Below are 22,193 nucleotides of genomic sequence, written 5' to 3'. Positions count from 1 at the left end.
TTCGATTTTTGCGTGCATTTTGATGTGCATGCATCATATTGCTGTTGGTGGTGATTTTTAAGATGCTGGTATAGATTGGTAGTGTTTCCTCTGGATCTGGCCACGGCACGTCGACATATTTTACATTTAGCACTCTTTTGCTCCACGTCGTTCTTCGCGAATCCAAAATAAGTCCAAACAGCTGAAGTACCACCCTTCTTGTTAACCAAGTGCTCCCCCGCTTCCTCTCCCGTCACCGAAGAAGTGCCTTCGGCCATTTCTGCGTAGTTACAAGCTTTTTCTATAGACCCTTTTTCTGTTAGTAAACATTGTGACGTTTTTCTGTGGGCGGAGCTTAGCTGGAGGCAGAAAGATTCCACTGACCGCTTCACTAACGCTACCTATGAAGTTTGTTAGCTTGTTTTTTAACAATAACTGGAGAAAATCCGATTTCACCCACATATGTAAGGTCACGCACTGTCCAGGACCGCGATTGTTATTTGAAAAGGTTAACTTTAATGGACGAAACCAGATCGGCCGACCTGCGCACGCTTTTCCTCGAAGCATGGACGATCTGACAGGATTCCCTCCGGTTGACTGACTCACATCTAACCTGTGTAGTTAAGACAGACTCACAGTGTCTATCTAGTCATGAAGATGTATTTTCAATTTCAGCAGGCAACTATTTTTACAAAAACATTATTATTCCAAGCCACAATTACTCATAACAATACAATTACAAATGATTAAGCTTATAAGTTTGTTGTTTTTACACACATGCACACAGACATTATTTCATACACAACATAATCGTGAGATGCATAAGAAATCTATAGACGCACTCATAACAACAAAAGACAATACTTTATTGAACCTTTTCTGACAAGAAGTGTGCGTTGCAAACGCGAGCATTTTGACGGTCGTTTCTGTCCAGTCCTCTGGTTTTATAGCGTTTTAATCACAGTCGTCCGTTTTTGTCTGGCAGTGGCAGCAGGTAAGCGATAAAATTTCAAATCAGAGCCTGTAAGTTACTATGTCGATTCTGGCACCCAACATCACAACAAGACTATATTTAAAGGTGCCATAGAATGAAAAACTGTCTTTACCCTGGCATATTTAAATAATAACAGTTCTGTACATGGAAATGACATACAGTGAGCCTCAAACACCATAGTTTTCTCCTTCATATGTAAATCTCGTGATTAAAAAAGACCACTGAAAAACAGGCGAATCAGAACATAACACCGACTGTGACGCAACAGTCAGGATCACTACGCCCCCAACATTTGCATAAACCCGCCCTTGTTCTAAGCCGGCCGAACCATCAGAAGCTCTGCAGGTATTGTAAATAAACAAGCGCGGACAACAGCGAAAATAACACAATAAATGTTATGTTCCAGGCCGTGCAGGGGGTGTGAAGTGCAGGGATGGGTTGGTGTCTGTATTCAGAAAGGCACAAAAAGCAAATAACGCGAGCCACTAAAGGGACATGGTTAGCTCCTTGCTAGCGGTAGCCTGTTACAGTACATAAGATTTCACTCTCAGTAAGGAGAGATGAGGATGATGGCGAATGACTTACAGATCCTGAGCACCACTGACAAGCATCTGATCTTGTGAAATGTGTGGTAAGTACTGTTGCTCCATAATGTAAACATAGTTTGTGTGATCGCGTCTCTTGAAAGTGAACTATAACGCGATCGATGGATCGTTCAAAAGCAGTTTCAATGCCTCGCATATTAATAACGGCTCCCTGATGCCCGCGTTTTATATACAGTATAATTACCCGACGATATAACTGCGAGAGAAAGTATTTAAATATATATTTTCCTCCCTGTGCTTCCTTCTTGCTGATGAGCCGAACTGTGAAACAGCCAATCAGAGCAGAGCTCATTATTATTCATGACCCTGCCAAATAAGCCAATAACAGACCGTTTCATTCTAGGCAGAAATCCTAGGGTTGTAAATGGACATGTAAAATCGTTTCTGGAGATTTTTTGCCCTTACCTAAGCCACATACCTTCTGTGTAGATATCAGAGAACAATTTAAAATACTGTATCAAATGCATTCTATGGCACCTTTAAAGCTCCTTATGTTGCTGAATCTGCGCTGGTTTGAATGGGCCGCCTTCTAGCCTCCAGTTCTCCCTCTGTTTTGCCTCCAGCTTGTGCTGTGACATAATCGTGACGTCGACTCAAAAAGGGTGGCACAATTCGAGGCACGTTGTGTGTTAGCTGCTTTGCTGCTGACAGAAAGCCGGTGCACTGCATACAACCTTGTTTCCATTGCCATTTCTAATTGGCCAGCAAGCCAGGAACGCGAGATTCGACCATTTTGATTGGCTAATAGGTTTGTCACTCAAATGTCAGAGGCGGGGGAAAAAACCTCAGTCTCCTGAGGTTAGGTTATTGCGGGAGTTAAAACCTCAATATCGATGCGATAAAGGTTAATCGTGCAGCCCTACTGTCCATCCTCCTGTGATTGTCCACTCCACATAGCCAGCTGCGCTGCGCGTTGGTTGGTGTTGCTAATGGAGCGGTAATAGTGTTGACCACCCTGTCCTCCATGTTTAACGCTGGCACTGTCACCTCAGAGATGTGTTTAATGTTTTTAATGAGGGCTGAGTATAAAAGTTTGGTTATTGGGAATGGCAGTAGTTCGTTGAACATGATAAGCTGCGATATTTTCTGATCACAGTGTCCAGCCACAACCTTATAATGGTGGACTGTTTGTTTTCTGTGCAGTCCAGTGAAATGGATTCTTGGAAGAAAATTGTAATGTTAAATGTTAATGAAAGTCTTTTTATTTCCGTTTCAACATTCTCTAAAATAGTTTCCTTGGATAAAATGAGCCTAAGCACTTGTGTATTAGAAAAAAAAAAAAAAATTTTACAAAACATAAAATTTATAAAGATAAAAATGTCACAATTATTTTAGCGCTTATTTTATTATTTGCAATTATTTTACCAATGTTTCATTACTGTACCCTTATTCAGTAGTGCATTATGTATTGTGCGTTGAAAGCAATTATTGTTAGTGTGTCGACCACACTTTAAAATATCACAGCCTTGACCACAGTCTTTTTTTTTTTTCACCTACTGTATGATTTTTTTTTTTCCTCCACCTACTGCTCTGGGTGTGTGTTCATGGTGTGTGTGTGTTCACTGCTGTGTGTGTGCACTTTGGATGGGTAAATGCAGAGCACAAATTCCGAGTATGGGTCACCATACTTGGTCGAATGTCACGTCACTGTCACTGTCATATTCTCAGGCTTAATCATACTCTTTATTTTTTCTCCTTCTTTTATCTTCCTCTTTTCCAGAAGTCTTTTCCAAATGATCAATTTGTACTTGAGGTACTGTATGTGATGCCTCAGACTGACAAATGATAAATGTTCACTCCTAAAAATAATATCTGAAGTATAAGCAATAATGTCTCTGCTAAAAATACAACCTTAGACCAGCATGAAGTTCCTGGTTAGGACTGGCTTGGCATGTGTATAGTTGGTGGATCACCATGCCCATTATAATGATGCTGGTTGGCCATAGAACCCCAAAATGAAAATTCTGTCATTAATTACTCACCCTCATGTCCTTTCAACCCGTAAGACCTTTGTTCATCTTCGGAACACAAATTAAGATGTTTTTGATGAAATCGGAGAGCTATCTGACACTCCATAGACAGCAACACAACTGAAATGTTCCCAGGTCCAGAAACAGTGGTTCAACTTCAGTTTTACGATGATAAGAGAATACTTATTTTGCGCAAACAAAAATAACAATTTACTCAACCATTCTTCTCCCCCGAGTTACGTCGTCCGCCATTTTAGAGAGTATCACAACAAATACGCACGCTTTTCCCAAAGCATAAACAACGCTTAATACGCAGATTATGTTCATGTGCGCGCTTTCCCCCCGAACATAAACAACGCTGCACGTCAAATACGTTCTTAGGTACTCTCCAAAATGGCGGAAGACGTAACTCGGGGGAGAAGAATGCCAATAGAACTGTTATCCCGGGTTATAACGAGTTTTTACAGTCAATCCTATGTCCTACAAATAAATACACACACAGTCGGGGACAAGGTAACAAAGATGGCAATCTCTATTTTTTTTGTGTGTGTGTTATTCATATGCAAGTTAAATCCCTGGACTCTGGAGATAGATCTAATGGCTAAAGACATACCATCCATTCCTTTACGAGAGCGCTCTCTCTCTCTCTCTCTCTCTCTCTCTCTCTTTTTGAGTGTTTTGTATTGTATCAGACGATGTGTGAAAAGCAACTAATAAAACATTTATGTTACCTGACTGAGGCGTTATTAGCGAGGTAAAGTCTTAATATAAATTTAATGTTTTTTTTTTATTATTATTAGCCTATTGAAAATGTTTGTAATAGTTATATAAACAAAATGGATTAACGGCATTAATTTCATATACCCTATTAAATTTAAATAAACATGACGGATAGGCTACAATCAAAACAATCAAAAAGACATTTAGGCTCTGTCATAATTAGCTTTTTACAGTGCAACGTCTGCATATGAAGAGTTCATTTGCAAAAACAGATAACTCCGTTTTTAACAATTCTCAGAAATCATGTTTCTTCATTTTGCATTCCAGTTAATCTCAATCAAACTGCAGTTGGGTTATTTTGACTAGGTTAAAAATAACTAAAAAACTGCTAATTAACACAAAACACAATAAAAACATAATAATATTTGACAATTTAAAAAAAGGGAGTTATCTGTTTTTGCAAATATACTCTTCATATCATGTTACAGTGCTTATTGTATCCTTATAATAATGGATACAGCACTGATATGGGCATCCTGGCGATAACATATGAAAAAAAAAAAAAAAAAAAAATTTTGAAGTCGCCAGTAAAGACAAAAACATTGTGGATGAATTTAGACATTAAAGTTTTTACATTGTAATATAATGTAGGTCATCACGTATTGTAATGTAGGTCAAAACCCCTTAATTGCTACATGTTAGACTTCACTTAGACTAAGTCGTTAGACTAAGTCGCTTTGGATAAAAGCGTCCGCAAAATGATTAAATGTAAATAAAAATATGAATTTATTTGAGACCAATACTGCGCATGCGCGTAAAACATCCACTACGTATTGGATCTGATCCAGTACGTCATCGTGCTACAGGCTGCAGCGAGGACCTCTTGTCTGGTGTGGATACCAATATCTAACATAACATAACCAACTTTCCTGGTGATTTCAGCAGGTGTATGGAAAATAATAGCTGAAGGGCTTTAATTAAAACCTCCCGAGCTCGTCGGAATCAATAGCTTCATGTTTAGTGTGTTGACATATAGCGCAACTACACTCACAGCGACCCGAGTTCGATTCCTGCCTCGAGGTCCTTTGCTGATCCCGCTTCCCTCTCTCCACCTTAATATTTTCCTGTCATCTCTCTACTGTCCTCTCAAAATAAAAGGCACAAAAAAAAACTCCTGAGCTCTCACAGTGTTATCTGCCACTGACAGACATATTATTCAGTTTTTCTTTCTTTTATCATAAAAAAAAAACATTAACATACATTGACCTCCAAAAGTTTGGAAACACCTCAGGCAAAGTGCACAATCTCTGCATAAATCCAACATAAATACTTATTTTGTTCCCAAAGCAACTTGCAATCATTGAAGAACAGCAATAATGATTGTTTTTTTGTTTTTTTCATAATAATGGCCGTGTATACATGTCAGACAGGCTTTTGGTTGTGGTGCATGATTAATAGATTACATTGATCTAGGTTTCATTTTTAATTATTATTTTTAGGTGACTTTATTGATTGATTGTCAGTTAAGGTTAGTGTACAACAGACCAAACAATAAAGTTTAGGGTTAGATTTGAGTATTTCCCTATATTTACATGCACACAGAGGCAGCAGCATTTTACATGGTTAAAAAGCAGTTGGGAACAATGCTGTCTTGCACTCTACTGTCATCAGGGAATTATTCCTGCAATAAATGGGCATGAATTCACTTGTTATTTAAGTTATTAAAGTGCAAAGATATCTCTTCCAATCAAACAGCTTGGCTCAGGTGGTCGGTGCAGTGACCTGTGTCTGCAGGGGAGAATCAGGGGTTTGGAACACGTATGTTTGGCGCATACTGATTCTTTACACGTGCACCTGCAGTGCACGGCATATTTATATGCATCAGGCAGTTTAAAAAAGACTGGGTATGAGTTTTTATAATAATACATAAAGATCTAGTTTTATTGTGGCAGAGTGATTCACAGCTTTAGAGAACTTATCATACTTTGGTTGCATTTTAAAAAGTCCTATGAGCAAAATCTGACTATTGAGGCATATGCACTGTTAATCGGAAATGGATTTAGGCAGCAGGCATTAAGAGAGGTAAACTGTGTGCTCTTGAGTGCACAGGATGGTGCTGAGAAGGGGTAGCCAGGTTATGACTAGGGAAGAGTGGGCTGAGAGAGAGCGCGCGAGAGAGAGAGAGAGAGTGCTAGTCTTTCAGTACATTCCAAAGCATGGCCTTTGAGAGGCTGCTCTGTGTCCAGGAGGCCGGCTCTGGGGCTGGAGGTAAAACTGAGAGGCTGTTTCAAAAGAGCAATCAGGTCGGTCCATGCACAAAACACACACTTGACGTACTGTACATTTGAACACTCTCGTGCAGAGACGAATACACAGTTGAGCATATGAACAGAAGTGAGCACGTGTACTTGTAGGATCACATATTGCACTTCAAGATGATTTGGTGTGATGTCAGTATGATTTGTAGTGACTCACACGTGTTGTACATAAGTTGAAACACACAGGATGTAATAATATATAGTGGTGTAATGAAAAGACCACTGGTGAAAATGCTTTTGTTTTGCAGTTTTATTTTTTGCCTTATTTTGTTTATTTTATTTTTATTTCATGAGTATATTAATTTGAAAGATTCTGAATGATTTTGTGTAGTACAGTTAATAAAACACAAATAATGTAGTAATATACAGTGGGGTCCAGTGGTGAAAATGTTTTTTTTTTTTTACCAATATTTCAATATTGCAGTATTTATTGGATTATCAGTATGGCAATTTGAGTGAAACATTGAATTGTTAATATATATTTTTTTCATTCCTTGATGTTTTATTTTATATTATGTTTTCTTTTGAATTCTGATTCAGATTCTGATTCTATTATATATGCTAATTTATTTTTTCACAATACCAAAACTTTGAATTTCTATTATATTTTTTAATATTTTCAGATCTAAATTATTCTCACTTTGTTGATTTCTGAATAATTCTGAATAATTTTGTGTAAATTTGTGTCAGGGGAAATGTAATTAGTTTATTTAGTTATGTAGGAAAAACAAATTTTGTTTACAACTGTGTGTGATGGTGCGTTTTGAATCCTGAAAGCATTTTTGAATTAAAGATGCCTTTGATTTTGAAACTAATAGGAGGCTGAGAAGAAAGCAGAGAGGACAACAAATGCATCAAACATTGAACTCTCTCTGGTGTTTTAATTTGTTATCAGGGCTTCCAAAATAATTGGTTGTGAAGGCACATACTGGATTGTTTTTTATCAGCATAATTTGATAGAATTTTCATGAAGCTGAAAAAATGTATGATGTGTTGCTTAAATCTGCACAAAAATTAAAAAATGATCCGAAATAAATGTTTACAAGTACATAACCAGCCAGTGTTCAAAACCATCTCCTTACCTTAGCTCGATTCACGATAGAAAGCTTATAATAATAATGTTTTCTAAGATGAGAGGTACTGGTAGGTATTCACAGGAAATTCGAGCATGTCGCCGCGCTATTACATCACATCTGTAAACATAAAGAAGGTATGCCGGCTAATGGGCTATTAAATTTGAGGATGCTGCAGGTGGTGGATTGTTCATGACTTTTTCTCACAGCAGCTAGAATAATTAAATATATCATTTTGATGGCAGATTGAAATCCCAAAAGGATTATATGTTTATGAAACACGTGACTGAAAGTAAATTATATTCCAGTTTTAAATGTGCATCTAATTACAGATAGCTTCTGTGGGATTACACAAGACTTGTATTTTAAAGAGAACCAGTTCTAAAGAAGAAGAATTTGCTTTTTGGGTTAAAAGAATTTCTCTATATGAAATTGGAATGGTATGACAATTAGAGATTAGATTGTACAGAAATTGAAATCTACACGCTAATACACACTACATACACATAGTCACACAATGCTGATGTTGTTAACATTAACAATTTGAGAAAAAAGTATAGCATGGTTTGATGTGATATGAGCTAAACGATTGTTATATTTAATCGCCACAAGTAGTGTGATTTATTGTAATGCTTTTTTCCTCATTTGGTCAGAACAAAAGTGGCAGACTTGTTACTTATATTTATTTTTTATTTAAAAAACAATTATTTGAAAAGGGACCATGTACAATTTCATGGACAAAATTTATCACTAATAGATGATGATCTAGTAGATCTTACAGAGACTATAGAGCAAAAATGCACAAAATCACGAAGGATGGAAGAGGCTAAACCATTTAAAAATGTATATACCATAAACAAATTCAAGAAGTCTAAAATGACCAAAACTCAAAAAATTATTTCTCCAGAACCCTACAGTGGTGATTTGGTTAGGCTTTTTGTCCCGAGTTTTTAAAGTCTATTTATAAAGAGCCTTTCAAAGTTTAATAACAGTTTCTCCTGCTTGACCGAAACATGTCAGACAGTATGACAGGCGAGAAAAGATTGTAGCATGTATAAAAGCCTTAGCTACATCACTGGGTAGACATTGCCTAATATCTCTGAAATTTATCAAGTTATATTTTATAGTACTCAGTATTCACCATTTTCTTTACATATTTTTTAAAACTAAGATTTGGATCCAACGTTAAACCAAGATAATTAAACTCAGTAACAATTTCTATCTTTTCACCATTTATAAAAATATCTGCACTAGAACAACACATTCATTTTAGAAAAAAACATCCCTTTTGTTTTACCAGTGTTCAGGTGAGACACGATTGCCGTAACCACTGTGTAATCCTTTTCATAGCAACATCTAGCTTTTCATCGGCTAATAAAGAATAAAATAACAGTATCATCAGCATACATTTCCACTTGTATCCCTTCGCACTGCTGTGGCGGGAGATCATTAATATACTAACTAAATAATAAAGGGCCTAATACTGATCCTTGGGGTATGCCCATTGTACAGTTTAAGTTATTGAAATGAACCCCTTTAATTTTTACACATTGCTGTCTATTTGATAAATATGAGGAGATCCATGCTAAAGCCCCAGATGAAAATTTGAACTTAGATAATTTAGAGAGAAGAACATTGTGATTAACCTAGTCAAAGGCTTTATGCAAATCTAAAAATATAGCACCAACTGTTCCACCTTTATCAAGCTTAGATTTTATTTGCTCTGTTAAATGTAAAGTAGCTGTTTCAGTAGAATGATTTGCTCTGAAACCAAATTGCATACAGTGTAAACCAACCTTAGCTGTATTAAGATAAAATGTCAATTGTTCAAGAACTACCTTCTCTACAACATTTAAGAGTGAGACTATTGGCAGTATGATGATAGGTCTATAGTTGCTAACCTCAAAATGATCCCCAAATTTAAAAACAGGAGAAACAATGGTTTACTTCCATGCAGTAGTAAAAACACTGTATTCAAATGATAAATTAATGAAATGAGAAATAACAGGAGCTAAAGTATCTTTATGAGTTTTGAGAAACTTAGTGTCAAATTGATGAACATCCCGACATTTACAATTTCTTAATGAGCTAGTAACTTTATTAACCTGCGTTTCGTTAGTCATGGCTAAGTTAAAACATTGGCTATCAAATCAGATTGTAGAATATTTCTTTCCCTTTTTGCACCCCCCCCCCCCCCAGTTCATTAACAGAATTAATTAAAAAAAATAAAATAAGTTAAAAAGAGTAGCAATGGAATAATCATCTAGAATTAAATTTCCTTGAACTTTAATCTTAAAATCTCCTTCAGAATTTGTCTCCTTCCATAGCAAGGCCATTAACATTTTTCCAAATCAATTCTGTAGAAGGCTATTTAACATTTTTTCCAGATCAATTCTGTAGAAGGCTATTAACATTTTTCCAAATCAATGACTTGTTCAGATGAAAATATCCGGTGAAAATTCTCCAGTGAAAATACATGATTGCATTGTAGCAATTTTGTAACAGTAAGAAGTGTTTGCCAGCAAGTATTAGTCACTACCATGACAACCATGTTTAACCCTTCTATGTGAAAAATATCTGTCTGTCTATACACATAAAGTGTATAATTGGAACACAGTTCATTGATGGAACTGACGAGCTGATGATCTGAATGAGAGAGAGAGAAAGAGAGAGAGAGAGAGAGAGAGAGAGAGAGAGAGAGATGCAGATGCAGAGCAGAGCGTGTGCAGACCAGGGTGACGCAAGGAACAGGATTAGAACATTGATTTTGAAACTTGTGAAATAGGGCTGTGCAATTAATCACATGCGCATCTCATCAGTAAAGGCAGTTCAGTGATTAGTAGTAATCACAGTACTACGTAGTCACAGCAATCACAGTATACAACACAGTATTATTAGTACTACGGCTCTGTGTATTAAATGTCGCTCCTTCTGAAAGCACGTGATGGAGATTTACTACTAATCACAGAACCGGCTTTACTGACGTAAATATGACAATGACAGTCGCATGTGATTAATTGCACAGCCCTATTGTGAATCCATTAGAATCGTTAGAAGACAGAATCGCGATTCATATATGAATCGATTTTTTCGTGCACCCCTAGTTTTGACGGCATGGCAATAACGCTTCCTCTTCTCTAAAGCAGCACAACATGTCCTCGCACCCTTTGTTGCATGTTCCCGGGGGCGGGGTATATGTAACTTTCAAGGTATGTGATGTCACCAACCCGGGAAGTAGCTCGCTGTAGTTCCAACCAACCGTAACTGTAGGCATTAAACTGCCATAATTTTAAAAGACTATGGGCCCTATTTTAACGATCTAAGCACAAGGTCTAAAGCGCAAGGTGCAGGTGCACTTGGTCTGAATCCACTTTTGCTAGTTTACGACGGGAAAAACGGTTGGCGCACCCAGCGCATGGTCTAAAAGAGTTGTCCCTATTCTCTTAATGAGTAATGGGTGTGTTTTGGGTATAACGTGCCGGATTTGCTATTTACACAGCGTAATTTGCAAGAGCAAAGACTGACTCGTCTCCAGATAGAAAACAGAGCTGCTCGTGTGCGAGCAAATAGGTAGCATCATTCTTATACATGCAATGACTATCCATTATGGCTTGTTGGCATTTTTATATTTATGTAGCCTACACAATAATAATATTTTACATTGTAGTCCTTTAATTTTTCATATTTGACATGTTTGTATGCTGCTGTGTAGCCCTATGTGTGTAATAAGCAGAGTGTATGCACGTTGGGGACCTGCCTATAGGCGCATATTACAAAAAAAAAATAAAAATAAAAAAATATTTGGAAAATTTTACCCGTGGCTGTTTTTCAAATGTACATAACAGATTTTCAATGAAACATTCAAGTCTCCCAGTCATTGACTTTTACTAAAATTGTGTGATTTACAATCCCCTGTTGTTAAAAATTGTTTAGATAAAACCACATAAAAAAACGGGGCATTTATACCTATAAGCGTCAAATTTACCCACTATATAATGCCTGTATTGTCGCTGTCATTTTCTTGCCGCGTATGCCGTTGTACATTGCTAGGCAACGCATTCACTCACTGAATTAGCGGTTATCAGATTCATAAATAAAGACAAAATGAGTAAAAGAAGGCGATTTATGGATGCTGAAAGGGTATAAGAAGCACTAAATACCATGAGCGATGGAGAGTCTGATGGTGGTGAGAGGAAGTGTCCTGGGTCAGCTCAGCGCCTGACGGCTCATCTGACAGCGATCAAGATTTGTTGCCTAATGTTACTCATAATATCATATTTATGTAGCCTAATGTTTAAAAATGTTTAGATAATTTTTTTTCCAAAATTTAGTTTGTTTAATTTTTGTTTTGCCATTTCTATCGTTCATTGTGCATTTCTGTGATGCTTTTTAGTCTGCCCGTTTCCTGAAGAAAAAAAAAAAAATCCAATCTATTATGTAATGAACAAAACCATTTTTTGATATTACCCGAAGTTTATTGGTGTTGTTCTCTTATTCAAATGATATAATTAAACAAATTAATTATTAATTAGGTGAAGCTGTGCTTGAATTTGTCATCACATCATGCAGTGTGGTGAATTATTGCTCATCATTGTCTATTGGCTATTTTTGTCATTTAAATAACATAGGTTAATATAATATCTAATATGATTATATTATCTATATCTTAATATATTATTTAATGACATTGTAGTATAATATTACACCACCCAAATATGTATTTACTTCCTTCTAATTATATTGACCGATATGAAAAGTGATTAGTGGCCTGCATAAAAAAGCCTTGAACATAAAACAGGACAAAAATATAGTTGATGACTAGACAATCATTTCATTCTAGACACTTCTTTGTGAAGACAGTGGCATATAATACAGTGAAATAATATGTTCTTTAGCCATATAAAAACAGTTGTAATATGCGCGGGTAAAATTTACCCGCTGGCGGTTTTAGGTATACAGCGACCCCTGGCGGTTCTAGTGTTAAGAACTAGTTTGACCAACTAGCAGTTGCCAAGGGGTAATCAGTCTTACTTCTCCAATACAAATAAGACCAGTCTAGATTTTCATAACTGAATTTAATTAAAGACTAGTCTGAACAGTTTATGCAACCGTCCCCAGGTTTTAGTTGGTCAATGGCGTGGTCTATTTCAGTTGCCTCAAAATAGCAATGCGCCAACAATGCGCCTGAACACACCTCGTTTTCAGACCAGCACGCCCATGGGTGCACAAATGGGTGCAAATGCATTTGCTTTTTAAACAACATGGCGCAGGACATGAAATTGATAACTGTGTTTGGCTGAAACTAGCAAAAAACACTTGCGTCACATCTGGCGCCACATTGCACCGGGTGTATGATAGGGCCCAATATCTTTGTTTGCATCGCAGATATTGTTTATGCTCAAACAGCAAGATTACACACTAACTAAAGTTAAAAAGGTAAAATCTAACCACCCCTTTAACTTTGAGTAGAAGGAATGTTTGGAAGTGTGCCATGTATTGTGTGCCTGTACATAATATGTTGTGACTGTTACCGTATGTTAGTTTAAAAGATAATTCAGGCAGGACCACTTTATGTTGAGTTTATTGAAACAAAAGTTGTCTTTGGCGGTATGGTTCCTTATGGGGGTTCTCACTCCATAATTGTATGCACATACGAGAGCATTAGCATTAACCCCCCAGAATCATCAGCTGAGTGAAATACAGATAATAAAGAACATAAGTAATGTCTTAAATGAAACAGTGGTAACGTGTAGACATTGTGGTGAATCCCGGGACAGCTATACAGTAGCTTGCTATGAAGAATGAATGTCTCTCGGCAGTGAGGTCCATGACAGCTAGGAATTGAAAGCCTTGGTAATCTGAAACAAAAAGAAGACAACAACCAGAAAGTGCACAATAATATGCTTGAAACTTATAGATGGGAGTGAGGGAGGGTTGCGAGCAGTTTGAGCATACTTACCGAGCTTTAATGCCACGTACTGTATATATCCCCGGTCTAATAGAAGAATGGTAGTGCGGTTGGAGCGATTTGTCAGCTGACTGCAGCCCTATACCTACGTGGCCTGACTGAACTATTGCTGCGCTCGATTAGTAAATGAGGGGATGAGAGTTGGCTGATAAATAGAGCATCTGCCCATCCAACAAAACCATATGATGTGTTTTTGCATTTAGTGGTGAGATTTATTGTCACCTACATTTATGAACATATTTCATTTTACTGTCAAATCTGTATCTGTCATTCTTATTTATAGGTTTATTCTCTAGATATGTCGTTGGTTAGACAGACTTCAATTTCCCCTTTATTTCTGTCAAAAGTTGTTCTTATTTTTGTTTTTCCAAGGCTGGTATGATTCGAACTGATTCTGATGAGTACTTCATTGAGCCTCTGGAGCGAGGAACACAGGAACACGAGGAGAGGGGAAGAGTGCATGTGGTGTACCGAAGGTCTGCACTATTGAAAGCACCTTCAGACATCTCTTTGGATTACCAACCAATCGGTACGTACCACTGGATTATTGAAGACTTCTGTGCATCTGTTCAATCTAGCCTTGTCCCATTTCCTGTGTTTGCCCTAGGTTTAGGATTTTATGATACTGGTAGAATATAGCATAATGGTTGTAACTGTTGTATAAAAATATAAATGGCTAACTCACATGTTGATAAGTTCTTTAAAAACAAGTAACATAATTTTGTCCTCTATCAGATACTACCTGACCTGAAATTAACTTAAAAGCACTTGTGCTTTTTTGTTGCTTTGGAATGAATAGTAGAGATAGGAAACTGTTTGTTTGGAGCAGATAAATTCCTTTATCGTGTTTTGAAAAGTTGTTTTAAATTGCCTTTTGTTAGAAATATACAGAGTACTAAAGCATGCTAGAGAGTCTGAAGTCAGACATTTTTTGTAAGTGGGCATTCCCATTATTACTAAACAGCATCTTCTCAACCAGATCACACAAAAATTTTTTATAAACCACCACTGGGGCTTGTGAATGACTGAGCGCTTTCAATTCATAGCCAACTTGCTTTTTTTTTGTTAAAGTAATTTTGTAATCACGTTCGAACAGTGGGAGGCTCCAGGAAGTAGAGCCCTTTGTGCGATCGCGACCTTTTGAGATTTCCTCTCAATTCAGTCGCTTCTATAGTGTCAAGTGCTTGTGTGGCAGTACCGGTTGCCATGGCAATGTGATGGCATTCCATTGTCCCAGGTGGGGAACATGCCATAAGCAGAGATGATTACGCTCTCGCTCCTGTTGCTTAGATAATCACAGCGTGCTACTGATAAGATGAGGAAAGCTTTTCTCTATCTGGCCAGTGGACTTTAAATTTATTGCCATTATCAAACCTATCGCGAATACTACTTGTAAAACCTGTCAATGTTCAGCTTTATGTGAATTCCAAAAATTACTTATGACCCATTTATGCAGACAAACCTCTCTAAGGGTATTAAAGGGATAGTTCACCCAAAAATGTAAATTTGTTGTTTATTTACTCAACTTCAGGCTTTTCAAATAGGTGACTTTTTTTCTTCAGTAGAACAGTAAAGAATAATTTTAGCTGAAACCGTGGTCCATGGTGATTCATAAAATGTAAATCAACTGCTACCATCACTTTTAGAGTCAAAAAAGCATAAACAGGCAAGACACAGACAATACTCCTGATGATACATTGAGGTCTTATGAAGCGAAGCGAAACAAGAAATGGAACATTATTTACAACAACCTGTAATCCATAGCCTAAGGCAAATGGAGTGGTGTCTGGTTTGCAAACAAATCGTTCTTTTAAAACTAGGGCTGGTATGCGATTAAATGTTTTTGTCTAATTAATTACATGACGTTGCAATTAATTAATGTAATTAATTGCAAATTAATCGCACATCGAATTTGGCTGAGTAATTACTCCCAAAATATAATTTAAAGTCAATGTTGTGTAAAGCATCAAATATACATTACAAAAAGTAGCTTCAGCAAGAAATGTTTTGTTTGATTCAACATAGAATTTATTACATAGGCCTATACTCTTTTGGACCATGAGGGTGAGTGAATGATGACAACATTTTCATTTTTGGGTGGATAACTATATCTTTAATAATTCAGATTATTATTATTACTATGGAATATGAAATTATTTATTTAATGAAATTATACTCAAAATAATAAACTAAAACTGCCAGTAGGTGATGGTAAATGTCTTAATTATTAAATCATTGAGACATTCATTTATTCATTTTATTCGTTCAAATGTCTAATTCAGGAGTATAGTAAATTATTATCTTTATGAGTCATTTATGAGTCTTTATGAATCATTAGGCTTGTTCGACTTGAAGCAGATCATCACCATCAGATCGATCGGTGTGACATCAAAGTTCCGCGAGAGCAGATGGTCTGCATGCTTTTGAACTGCTCTCATGGTATTTTTGATGTCATAAACTAATTGGTCTGTGCAGTGTCGCTTAAAATCCAATGAGCCTAATGGTTCACCCAGTTCTTTCAAACATTATTTAAGAAATGAAATGTAGCTGCATTTTGCTCGGAGACAAACAGTTCTGCTTTATCTTTATATTTTCGTTGGCAAAACGGAACAAAACAGATAACATTGTGTCTAAAATAACACAATATTAACTTCTTAATTATTGAACTGTTGTATAAGATCAGTATCACATTTTCACTCGTGTGGTATTGCACTTATTGCTCGTATGATATTGCTTAACTATATGATGTAAATATAACAAAAACTCAAACAGGGGCATTTTTGCCCCATATCTTGTATTTTAGGGACATTCTAACCATGTTCTCTAAGCTCCATCATGCAGTGAGTTGTTGCCCTGCCTCATATTTGTCATCAATCAACTGTATGAAATGTCAGATCTGAGGCGGGGCAAGTGCGTTAAATGTGTTAATAATTTTAACAAGCTAATTTTCACCGTAATTAATTAATTAATTAAAAAATTAAACTTTTTTACTGACCAAATCGGACTGAACTGTCTTGTTCAGTTTGTGGCTCAATCAAAGATGTGCCAGACAATCACTCCAACTCAAAATGAAACAAAATACCAGCATATATGATCCTATGATTCTGGTTTGGAACAAAGTCATCTGTGTCCAGATTTGTCCGTTCCTGTCATACTTGTCAATTGGCAGGTAACCCAAATCAAATTGTTCCCCCAGTCCCACTTATTCCGATCCCAGTTGTTGGTGAGCCATTCGGACAGTTAATCATTGACTGTGTAGGGCCCTTGCCAAAGTCAAAGTCAAAGTCAGGGCATCAGTACCTCCTTACTTTCATGTGTGCTGTGACTCGTTATCCTGAGGCAATTCCTTTACGCACCCTTAGAGCTAAGACGGTTGTGTAAGAGCTTATTAGGTTCTTCTCCATCTTTGGCTTACCAAAGGTGATCCAATCGGATCGAGGTACTAATTTTACTAATTGTACCTTGATTAGCAAATACCCAAAACGTTTTACTGATTTACCATCACAAACTACAGTAATATGTCATGATATTGATGTAGGTGACAGTCAGCCAATCAAGCAACACCCTTATCGTGTAAATCCAAAAAAACGTGATGTCATGAGAAATGAGGTTCAGTATCTACTGGAACATGGTCTTGCCGTGCCTAGCCAAAGTCCGTAGAGTTCCCCATGTATATTGGTACCTAAATCTGACTCCACCTATAGATTTTGTACTGATTATCGTAAAATTAATGCAGTGACCAAACCAGATTCCTTCCCACTTCCGAGAATGGAAGATTGTGTAGACCGTGTTGGTAGTGCACGTTATGTCACAAAATTAGACCTGCTAAAAGGGTACTGGCAAGTCCCTCTAACATCTCGTGCTTCAGAAATATCAGCATTCGTGACACCTGATAACTTCCTTCAGTACTCTGTCATGGCTTTCGGCTTTCGGCATGCGAAATGCCCCTTCCACCGGCTTATGAACAGAGTATCGTCAGGAGTATCAGACTGTGAAGTGTACCTGGACGATGTTGTAGTGTATTCAAACTCATGGGAGGCCCATTTGGCTAAGCTGGATGTAGTGTTTGGCCGGTTGGCCAATACTTCTTTAACTTTGAATCTAGCCAAGTGTGAATTTGCAAAGGCTGTTGTTACATATCTTGGCAAACGTGTCGCACAAGGTCAAGTGCGACAAGTGGAGGCTAAGGTTTTGTTTTTGTTGAGTTTCCTACCCCAACTAACAAGCGTGATTTGCGGAGCTTCTTAGGAATGACTGGGTACTATCGGGGTTTCTGTAGAAATTTTGCTGCTATCGTTTCACCCCTTACTGACCTTTTAAGTACATCTAGGAGGTTTGTGTGGACTTCAGAATGTATCGGTGCTTTTAACTTTGCTAAGGATCTACTGTGTACTGCTCTCTGCCCCCAATTTTTCATCACCGTTCAAGTTACAGGTGGATGCTAGCGCTACCGGAGCCGGGGCAGTCCTGCTGCAAGAAGATCAAGCTGGAATTGAGCAACCTGTATCTTTTTTCTCAAAGAAGTTTTCTAAGACCCAACAGAATTACAGCCCAATTGAGAAAGAAGCGTTAGCTTTATTGTTAGCACTTCAACATTTTGAGGTGTATTTGGGTGGAAGTAATGTCCCCATTATAGTTTACACTGATCACAGCGCCTTGGCATTTCTTTTGAGAATGTCTACTTCCAACCAACGTTTGATGCGTTGGTCTCTTATTGTGCAAGAATATAACATCGAGATCCGGCATAAAAAAGGAGCTGATAACGTTGTTGCAGACGCTCTTTCTAGAACCTATGTTCGGGATAATTAAGACTGGTCCAGTGGTATATTTTTGTATTACAACCTTTGGCTGTAAACTTTTGTGGTGAGGGTGTTACTTCCAAGGACATATTTTGTTTTGTATTTTTGGAGAATTTGAAGTTGCAAACTTGAAGTTTTCAAGTTTCACACGAAAATCAAGTTTTCCCAGGTCTGCATGCGCAACAAGTGGGGGGGCAATATGCTATTGTTTCATGTTGACGTCAACATGAAATGGCTTGGGATTCGTTTTAAAAACAGCTCATTTAAATGATTCAGAGTCGACTATTTCTTTTGAGAAACAATAACTTTATACACGGTGTACTTTCAGATTTAAAACTTGGCACAATCTTTTCATTCACTTAAAGGAACACTCCACTTTTTTTTTAAATAGGCTCATTTTACAACTCCCCTAGAGATAAACAGTTGAGTTTTACCGTTTTTGAATCCATTCAGCCAATCTCCATGTCTGGCGGTAGCACTTTTAGCTTAGCTTAACATAGATCATTGAATCAGATTAGACCATTAGCATTTGGTCATCAAAAATGACTAAAGAGTTTCGATAATTTTCCTATTTAAAACTTGACTCTTTTGTAGTTACATCGTGCACTATGAAAAATGAAAAGTTGCGATTTTAGAGGCTGATAGGAACTAAACTCTCGTTTTCCTTGATTTCCTTATTACGCAGGGACGAGAGTATAGTTCCTATCCATATCAGCCTAGAAAATCGCAACTTTTCATTTTCCGTCGGTCTTAGTGCACGATGTAACTACAGAAGAGTCAAGTTTTAAATAGGAAAATTATCGACACTCTTTGGTCATTTTTGAGTGAGATGCTAATGGTCTAATCCGATTCAATGATCTATGCTAAAATAAGATAAAAGTGCTACCACCAGACCCGGAGATCGGCTGAATGGATTAAAAAACGGTAAAACTCAACTGTTTAACTCTTGGGGAGTTGTAAAATGAGCCTATTTCCAAAAAAAAGTGGAGTGTTCCTTTAAAAGCTGTGTTAAACACTGCATGAAAGGTAATTTTCAAAAATCCATAATAGGGGCACTTTAAAGTCCGCATGAAATCAAAATTTACAATATTTATTTTGTTAGTGCACATTGTTAGTCTTAAGGTGAACAATTAATCCGCGCAAGTTAATCCTCTGAAAAAAATAGTTTTTCTTGGTTATCTTTAATCAAAATCTGATCTTTTGTTTCCACTCCGGAATGGCACTCTTTCTCTGATGATGTCAGTTTGACAGCTTGGGCCATGGCTTGGGCAAAATTTGCTTAACCACGCCCCTCCAACTGTTAGTTTGCTGCGAGTGAGAGATGAGAGGAGGAGCGCTAAAATAAAACCCCACCCTCTACTCAGTATTCCGTTTCAGTTGGAAATTCTTCACCATACAGAAATAAAGGTGGCAACAACTTCCGGTTCACACTGACTTTAAAGGGACTTCGGTTTGGAAACAGATAAGCCGGCAATAAGCTGATACATAAAGCAAGCACTTGAAGGGGCAAAATTAAAGTTTTTATGGTTTCTCATTGTTCATGTAAAAATGTGAGCTAATGAAGACCCGTTTATTCACTTTATGTGCTTTAGACATGTAAAATATTTTGCATTTCACATCATTATTGGGTACTTTAATAATATAATTGCGTGTAAGTTACGCCATTGCATTATTACATAAACGAACTAGTGAATTGTTTATTTGTACCATTGAAACTAACGGCCCGAAAGAACCAGTTTTAAAAAGATTTCCAGTTTAATGTTGTAAATAATGTTCAGTTTCTTGCACAGGCTGATCATTTTACTTTACCTCAATATATCATCAGAAGCAACAGGTATTAATTTAGTCTTTCCTATACAGTATATGCTTTTTTGTCTCTAAAGTGACAGGAGCTGTTGACTTGCATGTTATAAATTACCAAGGACCACAGCTTCAGCTAAAATTCTTTTTTACTGCTCTACTGAAGAAAAAAGTCACCTACATCTTGGATGGCCTAAGGGTGAGGAAATGAACAGCAATTTTTTAAAGCTCAGTCAGCAGTGCGGTTTTTGCCTGTTGAATGGGCATAGCTGCATTTTCAGCATAGTATCCTCTTCATTGGGGTTTGGTTTCATGGACACAAGAAATTCAAGGATCTAAGAGTAACTCTGTCCAATTCATCTAAGGATGTTATCGATTGCGTGCCCGCATTCAGCTGTCTTTCAAAAACATCACAATTTGAATTGTGGTCTGGTACTGTGGCAAGCTGTGTTGTCTAATAGAGGAGAGAAAGCTGATGTGATACTTAGCCTCATGGTGCTGTTTCCAGCCATGTGTTATTTTAACTCCTTCCGTGGTACACAGGTCAGGGCCTCTGCTTGCCCTCCTGACTAAAAGAGAAGTTCTCCTTCCTTAAGTGAATGTGTCTAGAGCTCTAAAAAAAGACCAAAGCATCGATCAGGTTACATTTGCAAGTGTACAAGTGTCTTTCCTGTACCTCAAACAGTATAGCACGGTGACGCCAACACCAACGTCATGGGTTTGATTCTGTATGTCTTGAATGTAATGTAAAGTGCTTTGGATAAATGTGTATGCCTAGTGCTTAAATGTAAGTGGGTTTGTTGCACACTAACACAACAATTTGAAAAACAAATATTGAGTCAGGGTTCTAGACTGAAATAGTATTGGAATAATAAATTCATATTTATATACTTATTTTCATATACTTATTTTATTATTAAATCTCCTGTTTAAAAAATGGGAAATAGACGCATTATTTGAAATGGTTGCATTTTATCATTAAGATTGTCTTGTATTTTATCTCTCAAAATGATGGTTGCCATTAAAAATTTAGTGCAACCTCTAACCTCTAAAGTTAATGCAACCTCTTATTTACACAAGATAAACAAAGCTGCTTGGTTTGTATTTTTATGTAATTGTAGGCCTATATAAAGAGGCCTATATGTACATATTTTAAAAGTGTGTTGCAGATCTGTTGCTGGCATAATAATTAATTATTTTAAATGTTTAAATGCTTTTCTTTGCTTTCTTCTTTTTGTTTTTAACAGCTCTCACTCACTGTTGTGGAGCATTTATGAAATATTGTTCTTGTAAATACTTTTCAGCTATTCATTTTTTTGATTTTTTTGTTACTGTACAGTGTTCGGCAATGGACATAATGAATTTAAACACTGAATTTTGAATCAATTTCTTCTCAGATGTGGATCCATTGGATGACAATGAAATTACCTCATGACCTTGGTGTTTGTAAAAAACAGAAGGTAATTCAACAGGGAATTTTTAAAGTTATCGACTAACCCCTTGTAAATGATGGAAATCGCTTATGCCCGAGAAACAACTACAGTCTAAATCAGGCTACAGAAAATAAAAATAAAAATAAATAAATAAAAAAAGCACAAAAATCGCTCATTGTTGGTTGCATAGGTATTCACAGGTTTTTACAGATGAATTTTGAGTGTCAGATGTTGGCAAAGTTAATCTAAATGTATATTAGCATTAATTTCCAGGTGTTTGAGAGCCATATATCGTGCTCTCCTCTGCCTACACATTATAGTCCATAATGAGATTAGTAACAGGCCGTCCCTCTCTCAGTGTACATAATCCAGACCATGCTGTTCAGAAAATCACCCGAACGATCCTTCTTATCTGAGCCGTACTATACAAATAAAGTTTTGGGTGTAAATAATAGTAAGCGTTCCTCAAGGCCACAGAATCGAAAGAGTCTCTTAATGATTTTTGCTTTCATGCAGATAAATTCCAGCATGTCA

The 22,193-nt window shown here is 37.0% G+C and overlaps 1 protein-coding gene across 2 annotated transcripts in view; it reads left to right on the top strand.

Moving 5' to 3' along the window:
- Nucleotides 1-22,193, top strand: part of LOC306871234 (A disintegrin and metalloproteinase with thrombospondin motifs 3-like) — a 125,309-nt gene that overhangs the window by 19,225 nt on the left and 83,891 nt on the right. For both annotated transcript variants that reach the window (XM_079419016.1, XM_079419017.1), the window contains exon 4: nt 14,000-14,156. In XM_079419016.1, the coding sequence (XP_079275142.1) occupies nt 14,000-14,156 (157 nt within the window). The remainder of the gene's footprint in view (nt 1-13,999; nt 14,157-22,193) is intronic.

This window comes from Barbus barbus, assembly GCF_936440315.1.
Source record: "Barbus barbus genome assembly, chromosome: 6".
NCBI classification, from domain to species: domain Eukaryota; kingdom Metazoa; phylum Chordata; class Actinopteri; order Cypriniformes; family Cyprinidae; genus Barbus; species Barbus barbus.
This window is presented reverse-complemented; position numbering and strand designations above follow the sequence as displayed.